This window comes from Vigna unguiculata, chromosome 10, assembly GCF_037176805.1.
Source record: "Vigna unguiculata cultivar grain cowpea cultivar isolate G323 ecotype 2 chromosome 10, ASM3717680v1, whole genome shotgun sequence".
Lineage (NCBI taxonomy): Eukaryota > Viridiplantae > Streptophyta > Magnoliopsida > Fabales > Fabaceae > Vigna > Vigna unguiculata.
Genome location: NC_140801.1, coordinates 7,359,140 through 7,386,623, shown reverse-complemented (window position 1 = coordinate 7,386,623; position 27,484 = coordinate 7,359,140). Strand labels below are relative to the sequence as shown.

The 27,484-nt window shown below is 37.6% G+C and overlaps 2 protein-coding genes and 1 pseudogene across 7 annotated transcripts; 2 read left to right on the top strand and 1 right to left on the bottom strand.

Moving 5' to 3' along the window:
* Positions 1-27,484, bottom strand: LOC114167042 (chromatin modification-related protein EAF1 B-like). Of its 6 annotated transcripts, none has more exons than XM_028051961.2 (23): positions 27,220-27,484; positions 25,276-25,466; positions 25,115-25,169; positions 24,935-25,032; positions 23,439-24,795; positions 23,213-23,332; positions 22,788-23,057; positions 11,362-11,553; positions 10,190-10,270; positions 9,940-10,012; positions 9,345-9,850; positions 9,167-9,220; positions 8,859-8,916; positions 8,548-8,741; positions 8,393-8,446; positions 8,194-8,274; positions 7,795-7,932; positions 7,574-7,693; positions 5,673-5,773; positions 5,228-5,443; positions 4,771-5,134; positions 2,727-4,449; positions 1-423 (listed from the first exon to the last, which is right to left on the bottom strand). In XM_028051961.2, the coding sequence occupies exons 2-22, from the start codon at positions 25,416-25,418 to the stop codon at positions 2,809-2,811; spliced, it is 5,916 nt and encodes a 1,971-aa protein (XP_027907762.1). In that variant the 5' UTR covers positions 25,419-25,466; positions 27,220-27,484; the 3' UTR covers positions 1-423; positions 2,727-2,808. The 6 variants fall into 6 exon arrangements, with proteins under 6 accessions (XP_027907762.1, XP_027907757.1, XP_027907763.1 ...); XM_028051956.2 differs by having other exon boundaries at positions 4,771-5,143; positions 27,220-27,483; XM_028051962.2 differs by having other exon boundaries at positions 4,771-5,143; positions 9,940-9,997; positions 27,220-27,483.
* Positions 17,942-18,529, top strand: LOC146882074 (uncharacterized; annotated as a pseudogene).
* On the top strand, positions 18,317-19,661 carry LOC146882073 (uncharacterized). Its single transcript, XM_085668197.1, has 2 exons — positions 18,317-19,000; positions 19,086-19,661. Exons 1-2 carry the CDS (start codon positions 18,692-18,694, stop codon positions 19,473-19,475), a joined length of 699 nt encoding a protein of 232 aa, XP_085524323.1. The 5' UTR covers positions 18,317-18,691; the 3' UTR covers positions 19,476-19,661.

The window sequence follows — 27,484 nt, the reverse complement described above, 5'->3', positions numbered from 1 at the left end:
TAGTACCAAGACATCATTGGGAAACTTGTATTCACAAAAGCTTCAATTGGCTTTTGCCAATAAAAATGATTTCTATCCCGATTATCTAGAGTAATAATACATTCACTAATCTAGTAAAACAAAAATAAACTGTTTCTCTGCACATGAGAAGGTAAAACAAAAAAGGAAAAGGAGGGGAAAGTACAAAGGACCCAAGAGACGATCCTATACAAAAAGACCTCTATACTCGTCTCTTTTCCAAAAACCAAAATGGTGGGGTCAACCTTCTAAGAACACTGTTAATATACAAGATTTGTCAAACAAGAACATGATAAGCCATGATGCCTGCCAATATAACTTGGGTTAGTACATCAACAGGACCTGTGCAGAAACAACGAATATCTGTTTCCATATTCCACAGTCCCCATGAATAATCAGCTTCATCTGCATAAAACCCCACAAATGAAGTCTGTTTTTCTTTTGTCATCTTACAGCAAAAAGAACAAATGTGAAGTACATGTGTGTGATGATATCTTCCAACCAAAGCAACACTTAATAAGACTACCGTCACTGGATTCATAAGAAAATTAACAAGGATAAGACCGCAATACACATTAGCCAAGATAAATTACTTACATGACACTAATTTCTATACATATGAACAAATATCATTAATAATGAATCTAAAAATACATTTCTGCTAAGAGATGTAATCATGCGAATCGATAAAACCGTTGACATGCCGAAATTTAAACAGTTTGTCTTGGCGAGTTAGCCAAAAACATGATATCAGAGCCTCCTTAACCAAGTGGTGATGAGGTTAACAGCTTTCAAACTCCTGAGGTGACAAACCTAGGGTGAAGAACTTCACAAAAGGAAGAGAGACTTGATAAGACTTGATATGACTAGATTTACATTCTTATTTTCGTTTAAATAAAATATATATTTTCATTGTTTTTAAGTACCTTTTGTAGCATTAATTTTCTTTTAAAAAAAATAAGAGTACTAAAACATCAAAACATCACGAGTTGTATGTGATCCCAATAATGTTAACACTAACATCAATCATATGTAGCACCTCAGAATATCACAAAAAAAGAGGAAACTACAAAGAATGGTGGGGGTACCAAACCTGACCCACTAATCCTTAACGGTATAAAATGAAAAATCAAATCCATCCCTGAAAAACTCAGAACAATGACTACCTTCTATAAAATATTAAAAAAAAGAAAACATGTTTTATAATTCCATATGATTTTGAGACATGAATGTTTTATTTATATTGAAAAAACAGAATCAATACAATAAATCAAGAAGATTTAGTAATATGAGAATAAATAAAAGGCTTAATTATTGATTAAGTCCACCAATTTGTTGAATCGGTTCATTTTGATCCCCTTATTATTTTCTGGTTCAATTTAGTCTTCCTCTTTTTAAAACGATCCAATTTTGTCCTCTCCAATTTGAGACCAAATTAGTAATTATGCTTAATTACAACTTATATGTACGTGTTAAACTAATTTTTTAGAATTTATATGTCAAATCATTCCACCTAATGTAAAAAATTTGAGTATTTAGGTGGGAGGTAAATTTGAGTATTTAGGTGGGAGGTAAATTTGAGTATTTAGGTGAGCTGATTTGATGTATAAATTATAAAAAATTATTTAACATGTATGTATAAGTTGTAATTGAGCTTAATTACTAAATTAGTCCCAGATCGGAGAGGACAAAATTAGATCATTTAAAAAAAAGGACTAAATTGAATCAAAAATAATAAAAGGACTAAATTGAAAAAAAATAATAAGAGGACCAAAATGAATCAAAGTAACAAATCAAAGGACTAAATCACTAACTAAGACTAAATAAGAATATTCCAAATATAACATAAAATTTAGATATTCTTTATTATATAGGATCTGTTCTGTAATTTTATAATTATAACACTACCAACTAACATTACTCCAGCGGTTTGATAATATTATTCACAAATGAACCTTTTTAATAGACTTTCCCTAGTTCCAATTAAGTTAGTTTCTGGGTAGTGGATTTTGTGTAATGTTCTAAAATGATACTTAGCATGTGATACGAATCAAGCCCAGGCCCAAGAAGATGAGAGACAAAAAGAGAAGGTTAAGAGGGTATATGAAAGAAAAAAATGGAAAACCATTAAGTGGGGTCCACAAGCAAAATCTGAGGGGGAGAGTGCTAACGGTTTTAGCAGAGATGGGAAGAGGAGAGAGAATAGCGAATCTTAGAGATTCTTTAGGTTAGAAGGGCTGAAGGAAATATAAAGGGAGGAAGGTGAGGAGAAAGCGGGGGAATTGGCAGGGACAGGCTTTTGGGCTGAGATGACAGTGGCTCGTGACAGCCATTGCTCTTTGTTTTCTTGATTTCATACTTTCAATAAAACAGTAGCTCCTTGGAGCAGCGTTCTTTTCTTCACTTATACTATAGAATTGTGTGTACGTAAGAGCATGCCAATTTATTCCTTTCTCACATTACCATTCAACACACTCGAGGACAGCAATAATTTCTAAGAAAAAATCTGCAGATATTGTAAACAAAGTGATCAATTACTGATACGATCATTCAGAAAAAAGCTTTCATATACGACGAATGTGTTTTATATGCATGTGGTGAAAAAAACATGAGCCTGCCACATCCAATAGAGTCAAACAACAAACAAATGCAATTCAATGCTATATTTGCACATATACGAGCTAAATATTTTAAGAATATAGAATTACCTGTACAATGCTGTCATTAAGGCATAAAAACTCCAATCTTGACAGAAAAAGTGCACTTGGCTGTTCCATCCGTTGCAAAGCATCATTCAACTTTAGAATTAGGTGGCTGGATAAACATACTGTTCTGCCCTGATTGTAGATGCGGCAAATGTTGTTGAGGTTGTAAAACAAGATCTTTGGGAGAATATTCTTCTTTCTCATGCTGTTTCTGCTGCTCAGTCTGATATGGCTGCTGAGATAGGATGGGTTGTGCCTGTTGGAGAGGTTGTACTTGATGTTTTTGCCACTGTGTATCAGAATTGTGTGCATGACAAGTCAAGCTAACTGATCTTGGCTCCAACCCTTGACTAATTGTCGGTTGCTCATTTCCCGTGGAATTTCCAGCAGGTGCACTTCCCAATGAGCTTATTTGAGTGGTTTGATTTTTCATAGTGGAATCAAATGGCGGTTCAGCTGTTTTCCTCTGAGAAGATACTGTGGCAATAACTGGTACAGCACTAACAGAATCCATACAACTCTGAGTCATTGTAGCACATGTGCTAACCTGGGAAGCGCTGTTTGCAGACTGTTGGTCAGCTTGAATTGGATCAGACTTTAATGGCTCAGTATGAACAGGATGGTTTAGTGGCAACATTCTCTGAACATTTGTTTGAGTATGATTAATTTTCTTAGACTGACTCTGTGGCTGCAGCTGATGGTGGTTAGAAGCAATAACAGCTGGCTGTGTAGGTGACAACAACTGGCCTGATGAAACTGGTGAAACCTGTGCTTGAGCTTTAGTATCAGAAGGAATATGAAGTTGCTTTGACGAAGTCGTTGGTGACACAGAATGCAGCTTCTGCTGATGATTTGAAGAATGAGCATGGCCCAAAGGCTTTGGATTTAAACCAGATCCTGGATATATATTTTGACCTTGCATCATGTGCAAGATTGGGTCCCCTTTTTCACCAGTTTGGCTTCCCACAGGCAGAGAGAGTCCACTTAGATGAGAAGTATCCACAGAGAGGTTCGGATGGACCAACATATTTCCTCTTCCCATTCCCTTCATAAGTTTTGCCTGTTGTTGAGACTGTACATTATTCCGTTGATTAGGATGCTGCCTACCAGATTGTTGATACTGCTGTGGTGGCGATGGCTGCTGTGGTGGATGTCGTGGGCGTTGCTTTGCTGCTTGGTTAGTCAACCCACTAGCAGGGGGATTTCTGCTGAACACAGGTTGTGATTGGTGAAGTTTCTGCTGTTGGAGCTGGGATGACATGGGAGTCAGAGGGGATGATGGTGTTATAGGTGAATGTGGGACTTGCTGAGAAGAATTTTGTGGTTGAACTTGAGAACTGTTCTGCAATGGTGTTGATGATATGGGAAGTTGAGACTTTGCCTGGACATGTGGCAACAATGCATTGGAGGCAGCAAGCTGCTGCTGGTGCTGGAGATATCGTTGCCTTTCCTTCGCTAACCGGACAGCATAGGTTTGCTGCTGTGAATTGGTATGACTTGGACCTTGAAGATGAGGACGAGGATTACTGAGATGGGACTGCTGCTGCGAGAGTTGGTGGGACTGTTGTGCATGTCCTGGATAAGGCTGAACAGGTGGTGTTGTCTGATTGCTAAAGGAAGAACTCAGCCCACATAGAGCAGGAATACCTTGACTGTTCCCTTGGGTGACTTGCATCTGAAGCTCTGGAACCATCATTTGTCTTTGATGTTCTGGGTTATGGCCAGGCTAATGTAGGAAAAAAGTCATTAGTATAAATAAAATAAGATCACCATAAATGTTAAGAAATAAACCAAACACCTAACAGACTAAGAGAGGCAATTATGATTACAGTCAAAGAAAAAATGTTAATTTGGTTGGGAAAACAAGTTTCATAACCACAAGGTGAAGTACAACTTAGGCACATTTTTGTTTTTGGCATTCCACAAAGATTTAAAAAAGTGGCTTTCTGATTAAATTGTCTCTGGCAATTTGATTATTAGCTTTTGTGAATACGTAATAAGCTTAAAGAATTCAATCCTAATATGACGGAATAAGAATACTTCTCACCCTCATCATATGTAGTGTCTCATGAGGTCTTAAAATTGAGTTGCCTGGTCCAGGGCCAACTCCAGAGTGCATATTTACAGGGCTTGGCATCCCAACCATACTAGAGGAAATCATGCTTCCAGAATTAAGCATCGATGGTGATGCTAATCCTTGAAACCCTGGCCTAGACATTGCCATGGCTTTGTTAATTCCACCCATTATACCAATACCATTTCCACCAGGAAGCATGCGACCATGATCACTTCCAGAAAGAGTCCCAGTAACTGGAATTGTCTGCTGAATGCTTCTTCCAGATAACATTTGATTGTATTGTATTCTCTGTTGCTCATCCACTGATGAAGGAGAATTCCTTGGAATTCCATATCTACCACCCCTGAAACAATCACATCAATTGATTGTATAGCAATGCCCAAAATGTTAATGCACAACAAGAATCCTCAGCAATGAAACTGCACACCTGACAGATGTTATGGCTGAACCAGATGATGATGACAAGTGATGGCCGAGAACCATACCAGAAGACCCAGGTAGTGAAGAGTTCACCCCAGATGTGGTAAGCGTTGACTGTATAGAACCTTGATGTGGTAATGTCAAACCACCAGGATGAGAACCTTGGTACCCAACGGCTGGGACATCTGGGTTTGTTTCTTCAGCTTCACAGAGATCAAGTGGCCTTCATCCGGGATTCAAACAAAAATTAAATTCTTGTGCTAAACAATCTAATCATGTGTATTTTAACTTGAAAGGAATAATTTGAAAGAAAGAAGATTCTTATTTTGTTAATTCATCTGAAATAGTACATCAACTTCTCTATATATAGAGTTTAGATGCGCAGAGTACAATGCAACAGAATCCAAATTATAAAATGTCCCTATTGGCAAGAAAATAAAATAAAAACTTACGTTAAAAGATTTCCATTCAGGTTGTTGGGACTCGTTAGGGAAAGAGCAATCACGTGTGAATTATGGGCAGGCACTACTTGTTTTGAATCCTGGTTATCAACCTGCATTAAAAAAAAAAAGACTTTCTGCTAAGAACAATCTCACAAACTAGCAACAAAACAGACAAATTTTGAATATAGCTATAATTCTGCTCCGTGCAGACAATATTCTTCAGAAGTAATCATTACTCAGACCAATAAGAAATAATTAAACTGTAAAAAATTAGTACGCCAAGGAATTGCTCCAAAAATTGGTTCAACTAAAGTTTTGCTGACTAAGATATGTTACAATATCTACCTAATATCTAAGATATTTTAATAATCTATGTTTATCTACTCATCTCTCTTTCTGATGTATATATATAGAAGTAAAATACACTTGAGTACAAGAATTATAGTATTTAATGTTATTTATTGCGCAGTAACTTTACTTATATCTAAATTAATTATTTTTCCTTATATAATATTAACTCGTATTTATTAAAACTTACATTTATTTAATGTTAATAATATTTTAACTATTACATTTATAAATGAAATATATTTATTTCATTTGATAAATGTAATATATTTATTAAACTGATATTGATAATCATATCACTACATGAATTTCATGCTGAAGTTACACCAAGCAACCATGGTAGTTGAATCGTGAATCGTATCGTGTATCGGAGAGCTGATTTATCGTATCGTGAATCGTATGATTCGTAAACATTTTGAAAGTTATCTTTTATAAATTTTTTTGGATGTAGTGACAGTTTATAGAGTTACTTTTTTGGGGTGAAGTAGTAACTTTAGTCATTTTTTTTTGGATGCAATAACTTTAGTGGAAGTTACCATTTACTTATTAGATTTTAAGATATTTTAAACAAAATGGGCTAAATTTAGGTTAAAACAGGCCCAATTCCAACACACTAAAAATCCTAGGGTTTTCAGTCTATCATATGCACAAGACCAGCTTTGAGGTTGTGCCACCGTCAGATACAATGATATCATGCAAGTTGCTACGAGTTGCCGCCGCTGAGGTCTGTTAACTTCTCTGTCATTGCTCCGCGAGGTAGTGAGAGACACCACGGCAAGAGGCACCACCGCGAGAGACACCATCGTAAAAGGCACCACCGCAAGAGGCGCCATCGCAAGAGGTGCTGCAGCAAGAATCGCCATCGTGAGAGGTGTCATCGAGAGGAACATTTGTGTCTGTGAATGTCAGGATTCAGATCGATTCGGAGTCCAAATCGTACGATACGAACACGATACAGGAACAAAAACGATTCATCAAACGATTCATATCGTGGAGCTGTTGAATCGTTTCGTATGGTGAATCATACGATACTTACTACCATGCAAGCAACTAACAAACTTTAATTGAGCATTAATAACACAAAAAGTAACCATCTATCATCTATTGCTCAATTAACAGCCAATCTAATTTAATCATTGACATTAGTGATTGAATGAGTATTGTGTGCAGGAGCAGTTATTCAACTGCCTCCTTGAGTATTAGTGTTCCATTACAGGTAGTTAAAAAACTCTTACCATCTGTGCTTTTAGTTATGACAGCTATGCATTCTATCATGTATAAATACACAATAGTACTCTATTTGACAGTGTGCTAATAATATTTCTCAAAATCACTTTTCCCAATTATCTGCTTTTCTTCTTTGCCTCAAACACTATGAGTGATAAGAAGGTAGCATATCAAGATTCAAATCATGAATCACAAGTAGTGAATTGAAGTGTATCACAAATCCTAAGATGTCCAATAATTAAAATAATGTATGTGCTAACAACGTCACACGTGCAAAATTTTAAGTGTCTCTGCATCTTATAATCTTTCCTGACGTAAATGTTTTGGATTCAAACCTGATTCTTAAAGTAATGTTGCTTCTGTCCAATCTTTATAATTTTCTCAAAATGAGACTTCAATGTATCCTCCTCCATTGGCCCCTGTAACCGTTGAAATAGCTGCCTGGCACTACCCTGCTAAAGATACGAAAGATTTACCCAATTAAAGGCACAACAAAAAACATGACATTGCCCCAACGCATCCAAATAACACAATGAAAATGAAAAAAATTCCATGCCTTAGGAATTCCAGGCAACGTAGACGGATAAGATTGAGAAGACCCTGAATCTTCAGCACTATCTGCGCCATCCCCAGTAGTTCTATCCATTAAAATTTTATGACGATCCTTGCACTCTTTTGGTTTGCGAAAGACGCACTGGATATATTATAAAATGTCATTATCAGCAAAGTTCCAATAAAAACCAAAATAACCCACCAAATCACAGATTAAATGAAATTTTAGCATTTAAAGTGTCATAAAGCACAGCTCAGAGATTCAAGAGTATGATGTAAGTAACATAAAGCATCAGAAGGATTTTGCATGATGATCTAATGGAATATGACATTATTTAGAAAAAGAAAAATCCAGAAACGATGTCCCCTTTCCTCTAAAACCATCCATATTGCACATCAGTACCTTGATTTGGAGAGCACTATTGATAGCATCACTCACGAGCTCCCAGTTTGGACCCATATCATGCACCAGGACCACAAGAGCCTGCAAGAAGTAGGGCAATAACGGTAAGCCTTTCAGACAAGTCATAGATATTCAAGTATAAAATATTAATTAAAAAAGGAGAGAGAAAATTTGGTAAGGCAATTGAACTCCACACCACCTGATCTTCAAATAGTGACCAAGGACTTCCAGAACCAGGCTGTCCAGCAGAAGTCTAATCGTAAAAAATAATAAAAATATAATAATAGAATTAGCACAATTGCAGAAACAAAAATTGCTAGCACATGAGCATCTAAAATCATATAAAAATTTTACCTTCAGAGATTTAGTTTTCCGGCCCCTGTCTCGACCACTAATGATCTTGATAAATTTATTAGGAGATGACATGTTACTCATTTGTGAAGCAGCAGGTGAAGGAATAGAATTAGTCAGTGGCACAATATTGTCCAAAGGATTATCAAGTGGCCTCATTAACTTTGGTTTCTTCCCTTTATGTTGCCCATATAAGCCTTCAAAACAGGAAAGTTGAATTTGTAAATCATTAATCATGAAGAAAATAGAATACACATACTAAATGTAAATAAAAGAAGTTTCTAAATCTATAATAAAATTCCAAGTAGCTTTACCACCACTTCCAATAGATTCAAAGTGATGACTATCCCCTCTCTTCTTAGACTGATCCCTCTGCATTGAGAAAACATGACAGAATAAGCATTAAAAATTAATATTCATAAACAGTTTATAAAATGAAGTTGAGAATACATATATAAGGTGGGTTATATAGCAATCCTAGATTCAAGCTATAGTAGAGCCTTAGGTTTAAGCTACAAAGTATAAAGATTCCCATTGAAAATTAACAATCCAGAAATTCAAATTCTGTTTCATAATGTTGAAAGATGAAGGCTACTAAGGCAATTTCACTGAAATAGGTTACCTGTTCATTTAGGACAACACAATCCAACTGCCACCCCTGATCATACATCGAACCCTGCAGAATAATTATAAAGCAAATGAAGCTGAAATACAGATTCTGAAATAAATCAAAAAACACCTCCACCACATGTTCAAAAATAAGTATCTCTCAAGTTATATAATTACAGATTGATTATTACCAAAGTCTTTGCCTTCTTCTTCTTCGTTTTAACAAATGTTTCTGCACAATCATAAGATAGCTGTTTTTCAAAATCTGCATTTGACTCCACCTCAGTCCCTTTTTGGATCAGGGGTCCGACATGTAAAGTACTCTGGTCATCATGAAAGGAATTGGTATCACCACTTGAAGCATCCGCCTTAGCTTGAGCTTGTACTGTCCCAAGGTTAGTAAAAGGGCTTACAACTCTATGCCTAGTAGCAGTACGCATGCGCTTTGTTGGTATTGATCCAACATTTAAACTAGCAGGTCTTTTTCCAAACATCATGGATGATTGAGTTCCAGTTGTATAGTGTACATAAGGCAAATCAGCACCAGCATCACCACACCTAGGAGTATAAGACTTCAAATTTTTATGTTTCTTCTGTGCTGATTTCGATGATTTGTTGCCCTCATAGACACCGGGCAAGTAATAAGTGCTATTTTCTCCTTCTTCCTCATCATATGCATTCTCTTGCGATCCAAACTCTATTTGAATCAATAAAAGAAAATAATGACAGGTTCAGAATAACCAACTAAACACAAAAAACAAACAGTGCATGTAGTCTCAACAGTACCTGCTGTGGTATCATACACAGATGTTTCAATTTCCTCTTGAATGCTATTCCCAATTTTCTGAAAAAGTTTATTCTATTGTTTCAAGAAGTCAAATATTGTGTTTCAATAAATATTTGAACTAATAAGATAAACACGTATTTTCCTGAAACGGCTTTGCCTTCCAGGAGGGAATAAAACATGGTAACCAAGTACTTTCTGTTTTTTTTCCTGATAAACAAAGTAATTGAGAATCTTAGATCATACATTTACCTCAAAATGATGGAAATGAGATTCTATAGCTTTTCTATATGTTTCCGTTGCAGTAGGAGAAACTTCGTAGAAAAGATTTTCCTATAAATTTAAAATGACATGTAAACTAGTTATTTGCATATAGCAGTTACATAACAACAACAAAAGCCTCCCACTAAGTGAGATTTGTTATTGACTACAACCAAAATAATAACAAAAGCACTCCATAAAATTCATCTGCTAAAAAAAAAAGATGAAAACACCACATTCAGTGCAGTTGGAAAAGAACATTGCATTTAGGTATACTATGTTGGAACAAAATGATATACAAAAAGACATACAAAGTTGCAAAGGTAACACGAAATAAATATGTTAACAATATTAAATCATAAATTAGATAAAGAAAACACATCTGGTCAAGTTTAAATAGAATATTACATTTAGATATAATATTTTTTATGGAGATCTCATATTGGCTAGGGATTAGGCCAAATTACAATTTATAAACAGAGACAATCTTCACCTTATAAGTCAGTTTTGTATGATTAAGTTAGGCATAAGTCAAATTCTTAAAACAGTATCAGAGGCATTTAAAGTATATCCTAGCAAGGTTTGTTGTTTGTTTGACCTATCATGCCAGCCACTATAAGGCCATTATCATACCACCCACAAACATCTAGTCTCACACTCAAACCATACATGCCTCAGCATGAGAGAGTATGTTGGAAATCCCATATCGATTGGAGATAAAACCAATTTACAATATATAAATGTGTGCAAACCTCACATTACCATCTGGTTTTGTGAGGATGAGTTAGGCTTAAATTCACTTCTTAATACAACATTAAAGGCTATTGTAATAAGATTTTTTGGGCCTATTGTGTCACTGCTATCAGACCACCCACATATCTAGCCTCACACACAATATGTACATGCCTAGATTTGAGAGTGATGTGTTGGAGATCTCACATTCAATTAAAGGTAAGACCAAATTACAATTTATAAGTGGAGGCATTTCTCACCTTACAAGATAGTTTTATAGGATTGAATTAGCTTAAAGTGCACTTCTTAAGAATCTTAGGACAAATGAACACATATGACACAATCATACACAAAAGGCATGCACACCAAGTTGCAAAGCTAACATCAAATAAATATATTTAACAAGAACTAAAAAGTAACTTGTCCCATACTTCATTAAGATGCTCATCCCATGACATATCAACCGTGCTTGAGTCAAAAATCTTTTCAGGAGTTGTTGGTGCCTCTGCTTGAGAGGAAATTCCATGAGACCTATTAGCCTTTAGAAATCTCAAAGCATATGCATGCACTTTAAGTTGAGCATGTTTGACTGGATTTTGTCCCTCCACAAGTTTGCTTGTTTCCTGACAAAAACCACCAACATATTCAAGCATTAATAATAAATAGCTCAAAACAAATTGATGTGGATGTTACAAACAGTTAAGAAAAAATAATTAAGCATTCCAAAATTTCCCTCAATAAAAAGAAAAATGTAATAGTTCTTGATTTAAACCTCTAGTGCTTCCGGATCACATCAAAGTTGATAAAAAGCATTGTGAAATTTACAATTTTTATCTTATGGTTTACATTAAATATTATGCTACCTTATCTGATCAAGAAAAATAAACTGTAACCACTAGAGCAAATTAATTTATTTCCAATGTTAATTCATCAAGAAATCAACATAAAGCCAAAAGTCAAATAACTACCTACAAGATCTAAATGTATTCAAACAAACAATCTCTAGTCACTATATCCCGGATGTTGCAAGGTATAACACCCAACAAAGGATGTTCTACATCCACTCTAGCATGATTTCAATTTGAAGTGAACCATACTTTACGATACATAAATAAAATATTATAACCCAAATTGTAGCATGATAAGTATCCAAGCACATGGGAAACCCATCCTCAAAAGCCAAAGGGGGAACCTACTTAGATACTTCACCGAACATCTCATACTACTTGATATATGACTTAAACACCCCATAATACAAAGTTCCCATCATAGCACCGCCCCTACAAGCTAGTGTATTAGAGGCTTTCACTCCACAAGACTCCATTTAGTTGCACTTCACTCAACTCCTCGTTTCTTAGAACCTTCCACTAAACATAACTCGCATGGGTAGCTCATTTCAAGAAACTGACAATGATAGGATTCAACTGATAGAATAAGAGATTCTGGTCAAAAGAACAAGTCAATGAGCCTATATTTTATTAAATGTCTATTGATCAATGTGACCAAGGCATGCACTAAGGGATCCAAGAGTCCTCTCCTCTCCTTACAACTTTTGAATCAATTCTTAACCCCTAGCCAGTGGCAGAGCTTCTCATTGTCTGAGGGGGGCTTTGGCCCCCCCAACTTTTTTTAATATATATAAAAATGATTTATTTTAATTTCAGTATATTTTGTGTATGTGACAAAATTTTGTATATTTGTTTTGGCACCCCCACAATATTTACAGAAGATCTGCCACTGCCCCCAACTACCACCCTTTATCTTCCAATCTATTAGCTATTCATTACAACTATTAGCCCTCGCATACATTCTCTTAACCACTACTCTCCTATCAATACTTCCCACCAAAATCATTCTCCTTCTCCTAAAGGTGAAAATGTGGAAAATAAAGTTGAAAGTCTTCAATTGTTTCCCATGAGTTGTCACAATCAGGTAGATGAGCCCAGTTCAGTAGAACTTCCAATTGTAACAAAGGCATGCCCTGGCTTATTGTAGTTGAGCCCACAATAAGGCATGCCCCTGCCTACTGTAACATAGCTCAAGGATATCTTCCAATTGAGGTTGAATTTCACAATCCTCAGTCAAAGTAGCAGCAGGCATCTACCAATTTCTCCTTCTCCTCTTGGCCAGAGTCTTCCATCCAGAAGGGGTAGCCTTGGGATACACCTAGTCTCCTTGCTGTAGTTGCACGTACCTCCTATTTTATCTGCTTCCTTCTTCATCCTTTGTTGTGCCACATTCGGATTTTTCTGCAGCTGATCAAGGACAAATACCTCTGTTTTCAATCAATGAATTTTACTGCTTCAACTGATGATAGTAAAGTAGAGGAGCCCTTAATGATGGGTGGTGTCCCTTTGATATAATGCCTTGAAAGGAGTCATCCCTATGAAGACATTCAAATTGGTATTCAACCACAATTCTGCCCAACACAACCATTTAGGCCAAGAATGTGGTTTCTCTCCAGCAAAACAGCATAAGTATGCCTCAAGGCATGCAGGCTCTAAAAAATCTGAAGGGTGATGAGTGAAATTCTGATATAATGGTGGAAAGCTTGGAAAACTGCTTAAGAAACATCAATATATTGTAGACGAATAATAATCCTTTTTTTCAGGAAGGAACTGGCAAGAGACCGTGGCCACAATGTGACTTGGAAAAAATTATTGCACCCTTCAACTCATCCAACAATTCATCAATTAGTGGAATAGCAAACTTGTTAGGAATCACTACCCCGTTTAGAGTTCTATAACCCAATTGTCATCTTTTTTCTTTACTAGTATACTTTGGGCTGGAATAACAAGCTTCTCAATTTCATATTTTGAAATGAGGATACCTATAAGGCCTGAGATTGGGGATTGTTGCCCCTTCTTTCAATGATATAGCATGGTCATGAGCCCTTTTAGGCGGAAGCCCCGATTTTTCTTGGAAGACATTCATAAATTCTTCTAATACATCCCTGACAATTGTTGGAAACCCACTCCCCTCTGTTAGTTTGTGATTCACACTCCACTGTAAAGCCTTCTTCCCTCTCTTGTCATTCCTTTGATAATAGTTTTGCTTATACCTCCACCTTGAAAAGGGTTGGATCCCCTTTCGAAGTGTACCTTACTCCATCCTTTTTAATTCTGTGTCAAACCTCTGAAATTAGTTTTCATCAAACATTTTCTACAGCAGCATTGGTAAGCTCTCACACACCACTAGTCTTAATTCTCAACCCTCTTCCCACCTTTACAGTGTAGTGTCAAATCCCATGATTTATGTTGCATTTAATATTTACTTGTACAGTTTTAATTACATAATTAGGAGATTGAATTACATTCCATAATTAGGAGGATTAATAGGTTAACAGCATATTTTATATTTATTGTAAAGGATCACTGATCCTGAATTGTAAGAGATTATATCCATCATAAATTAAGATTTTCAGTTATTAAGTCTTTGTATTCTACTTAAGAGCAATTGTTCTTCTATGAATAATATAAGAAACAGTATTTCTGACATGTAGGGTACTGGCACTGGTAACCCTAATCTTTCTACCAATTTTGTGAATATGATAATGAGTTGCCCCACTATCAACAAGAACCCAAACCTGCAAAGACTCTTCTCATCTTTTCATCATATTCCTCATCTATTACCCTCCTCAAGACATTGAAAACTTTACCTTTCTCTTCTGTGCTCACTTTGCTTTGGCTTCCATCCTTGTTCCTTCCTTAGATTGAAACCTGACAACAACACCATACCCATAGGACCACAAGATAGTATGACCTTCTCCTTGACTCATTTTCAGACTTCCTCCTCCTCGATTCTGGAATTGGGTTCTGGTTTGGGAGTGCCAATCCTTCTTTTCATTGATCCCATTCCCTTTGTCAAACAAAAGGGTGATGCCCATCATCACCTTCAATGAAGATGGCCATTAGAAAATTTTCCACACATGTACTCAGCTGGGTGGCCTATAATGGGCCCACTAAAATCTCAAATTGCTTTCTGTACTCCTTGATCCTGTCCTCTTCTAGCTTCAGTCCGAGTAAAATTTCAAGTGAGTTATACACATTGCATCTTTTAACTCCCCCAATTGAGATTCTCTTGAAATAATCCCACCACTATAACCAAGAAAGTACCTCCATGGCTACCAATAACGCTTCCATCATTTCTTCTTGATCAAGTTCCCTCAAACAAAATACATCTGGATTCCCCATATGCAACCTAACACATCATACTCAGCTGGGTGGCCTAAATTGTTACTCATTTGCCAAATCCCATGGCTTTGTGATTGAATTAATTGTTGCCTCCTAGGTTTTGATTTTTCCCGTACATACCTCCTCCCATTTTAACGTTTCAATTTCAATTCACATCAAGATTGGAATTTCCTCTTGGTTACCCATCATTTGACCAAATTTATGTATCATCTTCCATATGTTGTAGTGATACTTGAATCCATTCCTTAACTATGCAAAATTCTATCTTTAGAGCTTCAATTCTTGCATTCGTTCTGTTAGAATTACTACTTATATTTTGTATCATTAACCCTATGTATAAGGTGTAGAGTGTGGGAAACGTCTACTGCTGTATGTAATTATGCACCTAGGGTCCTAGTGCAGTCTCTTAGTTTTCCGTGTACTTGTATAAGTTTTCATTATAAATAGAAGAAAGTGAGAGTGGTTCCATAAGCCCACTACTCATATTTTCAGTCTCAATCTCAAGTTGGTATCAAAGTGGGCCGATCCCGCTCTGGTTTCTGTCTTGTCTGGTCCACCACCATTTGTCACCGTTGTCCATGGCAGTTCTCCACCACTAGTCACCGCTATCCACGACTATCTAGCTTGGTTTGTCACTATCTGAAGTTACCCACTGCTGTCCAACACTGTCCAGCACTAGTTTCTGCCAGTCTGCCCCTGTCCACCACTGTCCGCCGCGGTCCCCGTCACAGTTTTGTCCGGCGACCACCGGATCTGGATCGCCTCTTCGAGCGACGGCCAACCCTGCCGATGCCGAAGGCAAATTCTCCTCCACGCAATGCCACGCGCCGCCACACTATCCACTGTAGCCAGGCACGCGACATTCACGCGCCGCCTTCCTGCCGCTAGAACCTCGTCACGTCTCCACCGCAGGGGTCACCGGAGCTTCCTCTATCTGTTCAGCCCCCTAGAAGTCAGTTTGAGTGAGATCCCGAGGCCTCCCTTGTGAAAATCACCCTAGGGCTTAGGGTTTCTCTTGTTTTTTCTTCACATCTACAACTGTTCTTCATCTCCCTGATCCGAAATGGCCACTGCAAGTGCTATTTCATTTTCTGGAAGCCTTTGCATAACTTCAGAGAAACTAAATGGCCAAAACTATCTATCTTGGTCGGCTGCCGTGGAAATGTGGTTTCTTGGTCAAGGACACCACAACCACCTCGAGAAGAATGGCAGCCACATTCCTACTGAAAAGGCTGAATAGTGGAAACAAGCAAATTTCCAACTGTGCTCTATTGTGGCAGTCGGTGGAACCACGACTTTTGATGTCCCTCCGAGCCTTCAAAACATGCCACTCGTTTTGGAAGAGGGCTCAGAATATCTATGCAAATGACATCCAGTGCCTCTATGATTCGGCGAACAAGTTGGCATCTCTAAAAATGACTAACCATGATATGATCTCGTTCATGAATGAAGCTCAATCTATTGTGGAAGAACTTCGAATGTTCTTGGAAGTTGACTCTCTAGATGAAATGAAGAAAAAGCTTGACAAGTACTATATGGTGATGATCCTCTGCGCTATACATCTAGACTTTAATCATATCAGAGATCAACTTTTGACCTCTCATGAGGTTCCTTCAATGGACACTTTCATCACCCGCATGATACGTGTTCCGACTCTTCAAACTCCAGAAACTCTTGCTGTTGTGGAACCATCTGTCATGGTCGCCACCCGGGGAAGAGGAGGACGTGGAACTAGAGGAGGTGGACGCGAAGGTTGCGGGCGTCCTCAGCAATGTTGTCAAGATCGCGATCTAGATCGCAAACTCGTACGATCTTGTGAGTTTCTGTCCTCCAAACGAGTTGACGCGGTCGTCAGATCGGAGGCTCGCCGGATCGGAGCGATCTTCCGAGTTTGGTCGCCGGATCGGAGGATCGGAGGCGCGTCGATCCTGTATCGATCTTCCATGGACACATTTTAGGGTTCTGTTGTCAATGGGGCAGCTAGGTTAAGTTTGATGGCTTTCCCTAATATTAAAAGTGGGCTGCTCCATGACTTATTAAAGCTATCCCGGCCCAATTTAAAACCCAACAACACTTTTCCCCCCTTTTAGGTAGGTTACTTTTGCACCTCGTTAGAATACCAACGAAGACCCAACGACTCACTCACGTTCGCGCGCCTACTATACTGTCTCGTCACTGACGTCGTCGCCGCCCTTCCCGACGCCGTCCATCTTCTCCACCCACGTCACTCTGTTTTTTCTCCCTCACGCAGGTTCTGTTTTTTCTCTTTATTTTTCTCCCTCACGCACGATCTGTTCTTCTCCCTCACACAGGCTCTGTTTTTTCTCCCTGTATTTTCCCTCACTGTTCTACGCAAACTCTACACGGCCCCTGTATTTATTTTCTGTTTGAAGAAAAAAATGGCATCAAGTGGAAGAGGGAGTGGAGTTGGGCTGAGGACAGATCCTGCATGGAGTCACTGCATTTCTATTGATGGGAAAACAAGAAATCTGAAATGTAAATATTGTGAAAAGGTATTGAGGGGTAGAATTTATCGACTCAAACATCATTTAGCAAGAACTTCAAAGGATGTTGGAGCATGTATTGTAGTTTCGGAAGATGTTAAAAAATCAATGTTGGGTGTGGTTTCTCTGTTGTAGCAAAATTTGGTTAAAAAATCAATATTCAGAGAATTTGAAGGGGATGGTGGCATGGGTGAATCAGAATCTGCTAGAAAAAGACCAAGTGAAGAACATACTGATGAGTCATCAAATATTTTTAAGAGAAGGAATACACAGACTACTATCAATTCCATCTTTAAGAAAAATTGAGAGGGAGGATGCTTGTCAATGTGATCCAAATTGTAACCGACAATGCAGCAAATTACAAGGCAGCTGGAGACTTGTTAATGCAAAAGAGGCAAAAGCTATATTGGACACCTTGTGATGGATGATGGATGATGTTGGAAGATTTTGAGAAGAAAATTCCACTTCATCATGATACAATAGGTAGTGGTAAGAAAATCACAACCTACATTTATTCAAGAACGAGTCTTATTTCCTTGTTGCACAAATTTACTAAGGGGAAAGATTTGATAAGACCCGCAAATACTCGTTTTGCCACTTCTTATTTGACTTTGGGATGCTTGAATGAAAATAAAGGGTCGTTGATTAGGATGTTCACATCAAATGAGTGGCAATCTAGTCAATTGGTAAAGACTAGAGATGGAGGACTTGTGGAAAATTTGATACTGGATAAGGAATTTTGGAAAAATATTTTGAATTGCTTGAGGGGTGCCCTTCCTCTAATTAAGGTGCTGCGCATGGTGGATTCGGATGAGAAACCAGCCATGGGATTTATCTATGAAGAAATGGATATTGCTAAAGAAAAGATACAAAGTCTTTTCAATGGAGTTAGTAAGAGGTAATAATAATAACTAATTCCCTTATGCTAATTTATTTGTTTTTGGAGATTAATTCATTTATTTTTATCTTAATATAGCTACACCCCTCTTTGGGAAATCATCGATCATAGATGGGACAGCCAATTGCATAGGCCATTGCATGCTGCAGGCTATTATTTGAATCCCATGTTGCACTATTATGTTGAGTTTAAAGCTGATTATGAGGTGAAACGTGGAATGTATGATTGTTTGGAAAGGCTAGTGGGAGACATTGATGGGATTGGTAAGATTGACTCTCAAATTGAGAGTTTCAAGAGTAAATCTGGATTTTTTGGTAGTGCAATAGCTCAACGCGCACTCAAAACTAGAACCCCATCCCAATGGTGGGAATCATATGGTGATGAACATCCAGAACTACAAAAATTTGCAATTAGAGTATTGAGCTTGACTTGTAGTTCATCCGAATGTGAGCGTAATTGGAGTGCTTTTGAAAGGGTAAGAATTCCTATTTATAAAATTGATTTTATAATTATTTTTTAGATGTTAGTATAAGGTGTTAATTAACTTTGTAATTGTTTAGGTCCACACAAAGAAAAGAAATCGTTTACAACAAAAGACCATGAATGATGTGGTCTTTGTAATGGCTAATTCAAGATTGAAAAAGAAGAAGGATGTTAGGAAAACAAAGGATTATAACATGGATGATCTTGCTTCTGATGATGAATGGACTGTGGAGGAAAATGAAGCAAGTTCAAGTTTGGATGCTTCATATGAAGAACTCTTACTTGAAGTTGGAGAGAATGAAGATGCTAGTAGAGGTGGTGGTGTTGCACCTATGGATCATTTGGAGGTTCCTCCAATTGTTGATAATGATCAAGGTCCTAAAGGAGAGGACATTGATGAAAATGAAGATGCTATGGAGGACAATGATGATTATCCTACTTTTGATATGAAAGAATTCCTTGGATAGTTTGTATTAAACATTGAACAATTTATTAGATGTTTTATGCTTGGCCACACTTATGAAACTATTTTAATTGTTATGGATTCATTTTATGAATTATGTATGAGTTGTTTTTGTCATTTATATTTTTTTAAATGATGCACCTATTTATGAATACATTTTTTTATCTACTCGTAACTCTTACGAGTCTCGTTACGATCCTTGAGTTAGGAGTTTTCACTCCCCTTCTCAATCCTCTTACGATCTTCGAGTTTAACAACATTGGTCCTCAGTGCACGTATTGTAAAAGAATGGGTCATACTCAAGAAAACTGCTACACTTTACATGGTTTTCTTGCCAAGTTCACTGAGGACGAGTATCAAGAATACCTACGACTCAAGTCCAACAACTTGGCACAGTCATCTCAAGCTCCAAGTACATCAACTGCTTGCATCTCTCAATCCATGGAAGGTCACAATTCATGGGTAATTGACTCTGGTGCTTCTGACCACATTTCTGGTAATACCTCCTTGTTCTCAACCATTTCATTTCAAAAAAAATCTCATTTTATAACCTTTGCGAATAGTTCTAAAACATCCTCAAAGGGAGCCGGTCAAGCCATCTTATCTCCCTCCTTAAATCTAAAACTTGTCCTTTTTGTCCCTAATTGTCCCTTCAATTTAATTTCCTTAAGTCAGTTAACCAAAACATTGAATTGCTCTGTAACCTTCGATAACAAATCTTTTGTTATACCGGAGCGTGGCTCGGGGAGATAGATTGGAGAAGGATATGAAGCGGGCAGATTATACCATTTTGGATGTCGTCCACGAGTGTCATGTGTTGCAACTCCCAATCCTAAAATGTTACATGATCGGCTTGGCCATCCTCACATGTCCAAGGTAAAGAAAATGTTTCCTGAACTTAGTAGTCTCCAGACCTTAGAATGTTAATCATGTCAACTAGGAAAACATGTTAGATCTACCTTTCCTATAAGGTCTCAATCAAAGTGTACTTCTAGTTTTTTTGTCATCCATTCCGATATTTGGGGACCCAGTCGTGTCTCATCTTTTAGCTTTAGGTATTTTGTTACTTTCATTGATGAATATTCGAGATGTACTTGGGTTTATCTTATGAAAGATCGTTCTGAATTGTTATCCATCTTCACATCCTTTCTGAATGAAATCAAGAATCAATTTGGTCAAGTAATCAAAATCTTAAGAAGTGACAATGCCAAAGAGTACTTTTCATCTGCTTTTTCTAACGTTTTGAGTTCCCATGGTATCCTGCATCAGTCTACTTGTCCTCATACGCCACAACAAAATGGTATAGCAAAAAGAAAAAATAGACACTTGGTTGAAACTGCTCGTACCATTTTGCTTCATGCCAATGTTCTTGTCCATCATTGGGGAGATGTCATCTTAACTGCAGGTTTTCTCATTAATCGGATGTCATCTTCCTCTTTCAATCATAAGGTCCCTTTCTCCATTCTATTTCCAGATAATCCTCTCTTTCACACTTCTCCTAGAGTTTTTGGTTGTGTATGTTTTGTTCATGACATGTCTTCAGGGTTAGACAAGCTTCCTGCTCGCTCTCTCAAATGTGTCTTCTTGGGCTATTCACGACTTCAAAAAGGGTATCGATGTTACTCTCCTAAAACCAAGAAATATTACATGTCTGACAATGTTACATTCTTTGAACAAACCCCTTACTTCTCTCCATCTGTTCAAGCTGTTCATGTCATACAGTAGGTCCTCCCTATTCTCGTGGTTGAGTACAATATTTCCAATGACTTTGTCAATCCAAGTCTCGATCAAAGTCCTCCTGAGCCATCATCTCCACATATTGATTCTCTCCAACAAGACCCCGACGAATAGTCCAGTTTTCCAGGAACATGGTGAATCCCCTACTTCAAATTCTTCTCCCTCGTCTCTTGATACCACGACTCCTGGTGAAGGTGATTTAGGTTGGCCCATTACTCTCAGAAAAAGTACTCGTTCCCATTTATAATTTTCTTAGCTATCGCAGATTATCGCCTTCCTATTGTTCACTTTTATCCTCAGTGTCTTCTGTTGTTATTCCCAAAAATGTGAATGAAGCACTTGATCATCCTGGATGGTGACAAGCCATGATTTCCCTTGCCCTCACATGCAACTACCACCCAACTACCACCCCTTACGCTCTTATTCATAAGCCTATTGAGTTACAAATGTGTTTCCCCTTCATTAGCCCTCACATGCATTCTCTTAACCACCAGTGCCTCCTATCATACAACTAGCATCAATACCAACTTCTGGGTATCCAAGCACACGAGAAACCCACAAAGCTAGATATTAAGGGGGAGAACAAAGCACTTAAATACTCAACTGAGCATCTCGTCCTACTTAACGTGGAACTTAGACACCCCATAATTCTCAAGTTACTACCAAGTTACTACCATAGCACTGCTCTTTATTTATTTTTTGGTTTAAAAATGTATCAATAATGTATCAGATGCTACTATTGTATTATCACTCCTTAATACGTTCAAAAGCTCTTATCCAATGATAGTAATAAGAAATAAAACAACACTGATAGAAATGATAGTATGTAGTTTTCTAGCAAACTCCTATGACAACCAACAGCAATATTAAATGAATAATTAAATCAAAAGGGAAAAAATTCGATAGAGAAAGCAAAAGCAAACAGACAAGTCAAAAACTATAACATTTTAAGTACACTACCATTTGTTTCAGTTTATCCTCAAAACCTTCAACAATCCATACAACCAGTTTACAACAAAGGCTTCATTTAGAATTTTAGCAACCTTAATCAGCCCTGACAAGTTATTCAAAGCATAAGTCTAAGCATAGTTCACTATTTTCTACATCATACAGTAGCTTGCTTATAGTAGTTAGTAAATTAGTCAGCTATGTTGCATCTGTTGTAACTGACAGCTACATGAAGGCTGTCTGTCAGTGATTATATAGACTGCAAACCATATATATAAAGCACCTGCAAGATCCATAACTTAATCACTTTTTGTCACTGTTGGTTTCTCTCAATCTCTAGAACTTTCTCTTTCTATTTACTTATCTCTCATCTTCTTAATCACCAAACAGTGCAACAACTTTATATTATTACACAGTATGTATGGAAATGCAATTCATGGTTTCAATCATTCACTTGTGTAGACTAAAATAGAAACATTCAACTCCATACTTAATGATTTCCTAAAAGCAACTCATTCGATAAATTAGAAAAAGAAAATCCATACAACAGAAAAAATCTAGCAATAGAAAGACAAAATTCAAATAGCACAGTTTCTTTTGCAGACAGAGTGAGAAGGATGGAGAAAATAACCAGCAGCACATTGTAATTTCTTCTCTGGTCCCTCATAGCTTCATTTGCATCAACATTTCCAGATTTAACACAACCCAAAATGCAGTTAATGTCAAGATCATTGTCTAGAAGAAGCTCGGCAGAATGCCAAAACTGCATGACAGCCTTTGCTATCTTGTGAGACAAAACTTTTGTCTCTAATTGTTTGTCTAGTTTTACAGATCTTGACATACAAGTAAAAGCTGCTTGATGGCCCAATTGTCCAGCAGCAGCTATCTTCCAGAGACGCTCCTACAGATGAATATTTTAGGAGAAAAATTAACATTTACGCAATCACATAAATAAATCTAATGGCAATTATTATTTTGCTCAATTCTAAAAGCAAATGATTTCCGCAGAAAGTTTGAGAGAGCACAGTATCACCAGTAAGTACAAAAAAATAAAACCTGAGCAAAATCATTTGCCAGCCATGCCATTTCCTCGAGAACAAAACCCCAATGTGACTTTCTTTGGTTCTGTGTTGGTAATGAGCGAAGGGATAACTCCACAATTCTCTTTCGCTTGGCCTGTTTAGTGCATCACATCAGACCTTCAAAATTTACTGAGCAAACGTCCAAATGTAACCAAACAGTATATACAAAAATCACTGGAAATGGAACCAAAAATAGAGACCTCTATAATTTGAGCCTCTTCCAATATAGAATCTTCACGGGCCTTTTCTACTAACTTCATAGAGTGCATGGCACATGGTTGATCATCCAAGGTGGCGCTCTTAACCTTTTCAGCTAGAGCAGTCTGAGGAGATTCTGATAGTGACACATCTACAGGAACCTGATGTCTTTCTGAACTGCTTTCCTTGACATTGGACTGATCCACTAAGACAGTATCGTTATCAGCTTTAGGTGTGGTACTGTCATTGTGTACTCCCTTGATATTTGACATGGAAGAACTATTGATATTGAAATCTTCCTCAGCTTTGACGATATTATCACTACCAGAATGATCTTGACAACCAGCATCATGTTCATTGCTAACAATAGCACCAATTTTGGTCTTATGCCTATCTTTCACAACTTCACAGTTGGCAGAGTTAAGCTTACTCTCTAATGTAAATGTTTGTTCCATGGTATTTTCATTAGTGTCGACAGTCTTTGTATTAGTACACATATCATTATCATTATTTACATGCCTACCAAAACTAGTTCGTGTGCATGAGGACCCTAAATCGAAATTCTTCTTGCCTAATCTAGCAATGTTATTTTGACCTTCATTTTTTACACTTTTCCTGTCTACTTCACCACTGCCAAATCCATTTGGCTGACAATCACAAGGCCCATTTTCAGCTTTAGTAGTAGGTATGTGAGATGGAGACTCACGATTGACAACACCTACTGGTTCGCTTAGTTCAACCACATTAGCTTCTTCAGTAGCCATGAGAATTGGATTTTCAACAGTATTGTCTTCAGAAGGTACAGTTTCAGGATTTTCTTTTAAGTTTATGTTCACTGTGATATCCAGTTTGTCGTTGGGAACACTAGCACTACCACTAGTGGATTGGTGATCTCGGATCCCAACCAACTCATTATTCAGTGTATTATCAGTCATCAAATTTTTAGTACCAATATCACCATTTAAACTAGAAGGCTCGGGCTTAGATACGGTTGGTAAATTAAGGTTCTTTTGGTTATTTGTTTCCAAAAGTATCCCCTTTGCTTCCCTTGAAGCCCCCCGAGGACCATGAATTGGTCTAGATCTATTCCTTCGTGCATATGGCCGGAAAATAGCGGAATCTTCAGTCTCCTTAGCATTTTGACTTCCACCAATTTGAGAAGACTGTTCTGATGCAGCAATATTATTCCTCCTATTGAAACACCTCCTTTCAGTTTCAGGCAACTCATTCTCCCCATTAAAAAGTTGCAGATTATCAGCAGTATTAGGTTCACTAGCCAAAGGAGCCCCTGGTCTAGCACTACTGTCAACAGAGTCAGTATGAGGGGAGGCAGTCAATGCAAAACTACCTTTTGCTTCACTGAGACCAGAACAAAGAAAAAGTGACAAGAGAAAAAAGCAATAGAGCATTAATAAATTAATACACAAAAAGATATGAATAGAAAGATAACACACATATTATGCAAGAAAAAAGATTAAAAGAGAAAAGAATAGCCAACCTGGTCACAAACTGCTCATGCGGCTGACCAGTGATTGAAGTAGACTGCACACTAACTGAAGCAGTAATCCCAGACTTAAAGTCCAGAGGATTCCCACCCTGCACTTTCAAAGTACAGGTGACCCTCATTTACATCAAAGTATTATGAGATTCAAAATGCAAAGGAAAAGAAAATTCATACTTTTTCAAGAAATTCAAGCTCTCTTCTTCTTTCTTCACGAGCATCATACTCCTCTCTGATATCAACATGCAATAGTTATTCTTTATCCATAATAAATGGATTGGCAATCAAAAAGGTAAATCACACACAAAATGCATCCACATGAAGGGTTGCCCCATCACCTGAGCTCTGCTTGAGCCTTTTCAATTGCTGCTCTGCGCGGAGATATCTTCAAACCTATCCCAACTCCGCCATCAACAACTCCTCCCATAGAATCAACCTCAGCATTTACAAGGAGCGCAGATCCTGATTTATATCCATTCATTCCCAACTTCTAGTATCTTAGAGCGTCATTTCCCATCTACTGAAGTGTCTGCCAAATTTGTGAAGCAAAAAGGGTAAAAGAAGGTATAAATCAAAATAACAAAGTGATTTATAGCTACACAGAAAATTTTAAGAAAAAATGTCACTAAAATATTAAGACACAAATAATATCTCTAAGAATTTGGTTTTTATCCAATGACATAATACCCATGTGGCCAACCTCACCTGGAGAGATAAGGCTATTGTTGTATTAAGACACACAATATCAGTCAATTAGAATGGTATTTTGTTAGCTCTATATGACAGCAATATACTGGGACACATATATGAGAAGAAACTAAAACATTACAATATTCCATGATGCCTTTTGCCAACATACAAGGTTGCTACTTAGAGACTATGAAACTGGGCCCCACCAAGTAATTGATAGATATCTCCTAAAGATCGTTGGAGGATCTGTTATAAAGGATCAAAAGCCTTGATATCTTCTCCAAATCTGTTATCAAGGGATAGAATCCCTCTAAATCCCATAATGACAATATCTTACTTGGTAGCCAAGCATCTCATTCTCACCACAGAAATGGGAACTAACCCTCTGGAAATGGATCTAATGTAGTATACAAGCCTTCTAGTACACATACTAACTTCAGTGTAGGTATGTTTTTTCATGAACACCTCCCACCACCCACAACCACTGTACTTCGAGCCTCTATCTAGCACCATCAGTTGTCGTGAAGGATCATAAATAAGTAAGAAAAGCACTCCATAAAAAGTTTGAAATGTGTGACCTGCTTTCCAGCAAGGTTTAATCCACTATATGACAGGTTCGTGCCAATTTGAAAGAGGAACGAACTGAATCTGAAGCATAACTATTAAGTTAAAATGTCACAAAGACACCTTCCAACAATGGTGAATAGTCGTGAAGTCCTTCATTGGCTATAGCCTATAAGCAAGGGGGGAAGGATGTACATTATAGAATGTACAGGAGGTGGAAAACATAGTCTATACAAGTATTATCTATCAGGGAAGTAGAAAATAGTGGCATATTCATACATACGTGTAATATAACTTGGCAACTGAATGAAATTAAAGATCAAGATGATCACAAGCATAGTATTGACGACATCTTCTACGTAAAGATAGGAGCAAGATATACACGGTCCAATAGGCTACAGAAACATCCAAACCACTTTCCAAGATGAAAGGATGAAGGCACCTTAGTTTAAATTTCTCAAACAGGATAGCACATGCAGACAAAGGTTGCAGACTCTTCAATGATGCCTTGCCAACTAATAGCAACAAGTAAAAGTGTGTGGTAGTTTATATTCAGGTACTAGTCACTAATAAATGCACATATTGAGAAACTAATGCATGCATGAATGCTGCCACTTGCCACCAATAATATTTTTTCCTTTCAAATTCTCAACCAACATTGGAAACCAAAAGTTTAAGCTTCACATTTCAATCCAGCCACTTCAAAGATATGCATTCCATTTAATTTCCCAATAGCGGGACACAATTCCCCTTCATTTAATACCACATTAATACCGAATACCCGTAAACAGACAAACCGGAAAGCACTTCCAGCATAATGCACGACACAGTCGCACGGAGACAACAATCAAGCACAATTCGCCCCACAAAATTAAGCCCTAACAGAGCTTATTTCCTCCAATTTCCCCAATTTGCATGATCCTAGGGTTTCCTTGGGAACACAGGAAAATGCCAAAACCACAACAATTGGTGCAAGAGAAACACCTGAATCCACAAAAGGTTGAAGTAATTGGAAGGTAGGTTGCAACCTGAGAGCCCCAAGAGGCCGTTTCAATGTGAAGTTTCTCTCTCCTAGGGTTTTGGAAAAGGGCCACCACTTCGATCACGAATTGGCCAAAGAGAATAACATGTAGCAGCAAATGCCAGCCATGGAAACAATTCTGAAGAACCTAACGTCTCCAATTTGGGTAATCGTGATGCTGATTTTGTTCCTCTCTTTCTTTACCTATATTCTGCACGTTCCTTGTTCTTCTTGCGCGTGTGGGTGGAGAGGGACTATGCGAGTTGTTGTGG

What these genes read in the sequence shown, in the direction of transcription:
- LOC114167042 (XM_028051956.2), bottom strand. Translation starts at nt 25,418, where the DNA reads ATGAATGGATATAAATCAGGATCTGCGCTCCTTGTAAATGCTGAGGTT. An exon ending in AGCTTGAATTTCTTGAAAAA is followed by an intron (nt 25,033 to 25,114) that starts GTATGAATTTTC and finishes TTGAAAGTGCAG; the next exon opens with GGTGGGAATCCTCTGGACTT. An exon ending in GGTCACTATTTGAAGATCAG is followed by an intron (nt 8,275 to 8,392) that starts GTGGTGTGGAGT and finishes TACTTCTTGCAG; the next exon opens with GCTCTTGTGGTCCTGGTGCA.
- LOC146882073 (XM_085668197.1), top strand. Translation starts at nt 18,692, where the DNA reads ATGTTGCACTATTATGTTGAGTTTAAAGCTGATTATGAGGTGAAACGT. An exon ending in ATTGGAGTGCTTTTGAAAGG is followed by an intron (nt 19,001 to 19,085) that starts GTAAGAATTCCT and finishes GTAATTGTTTAG; the next exon opens with GTCCACACAAAGAAAAGAAA.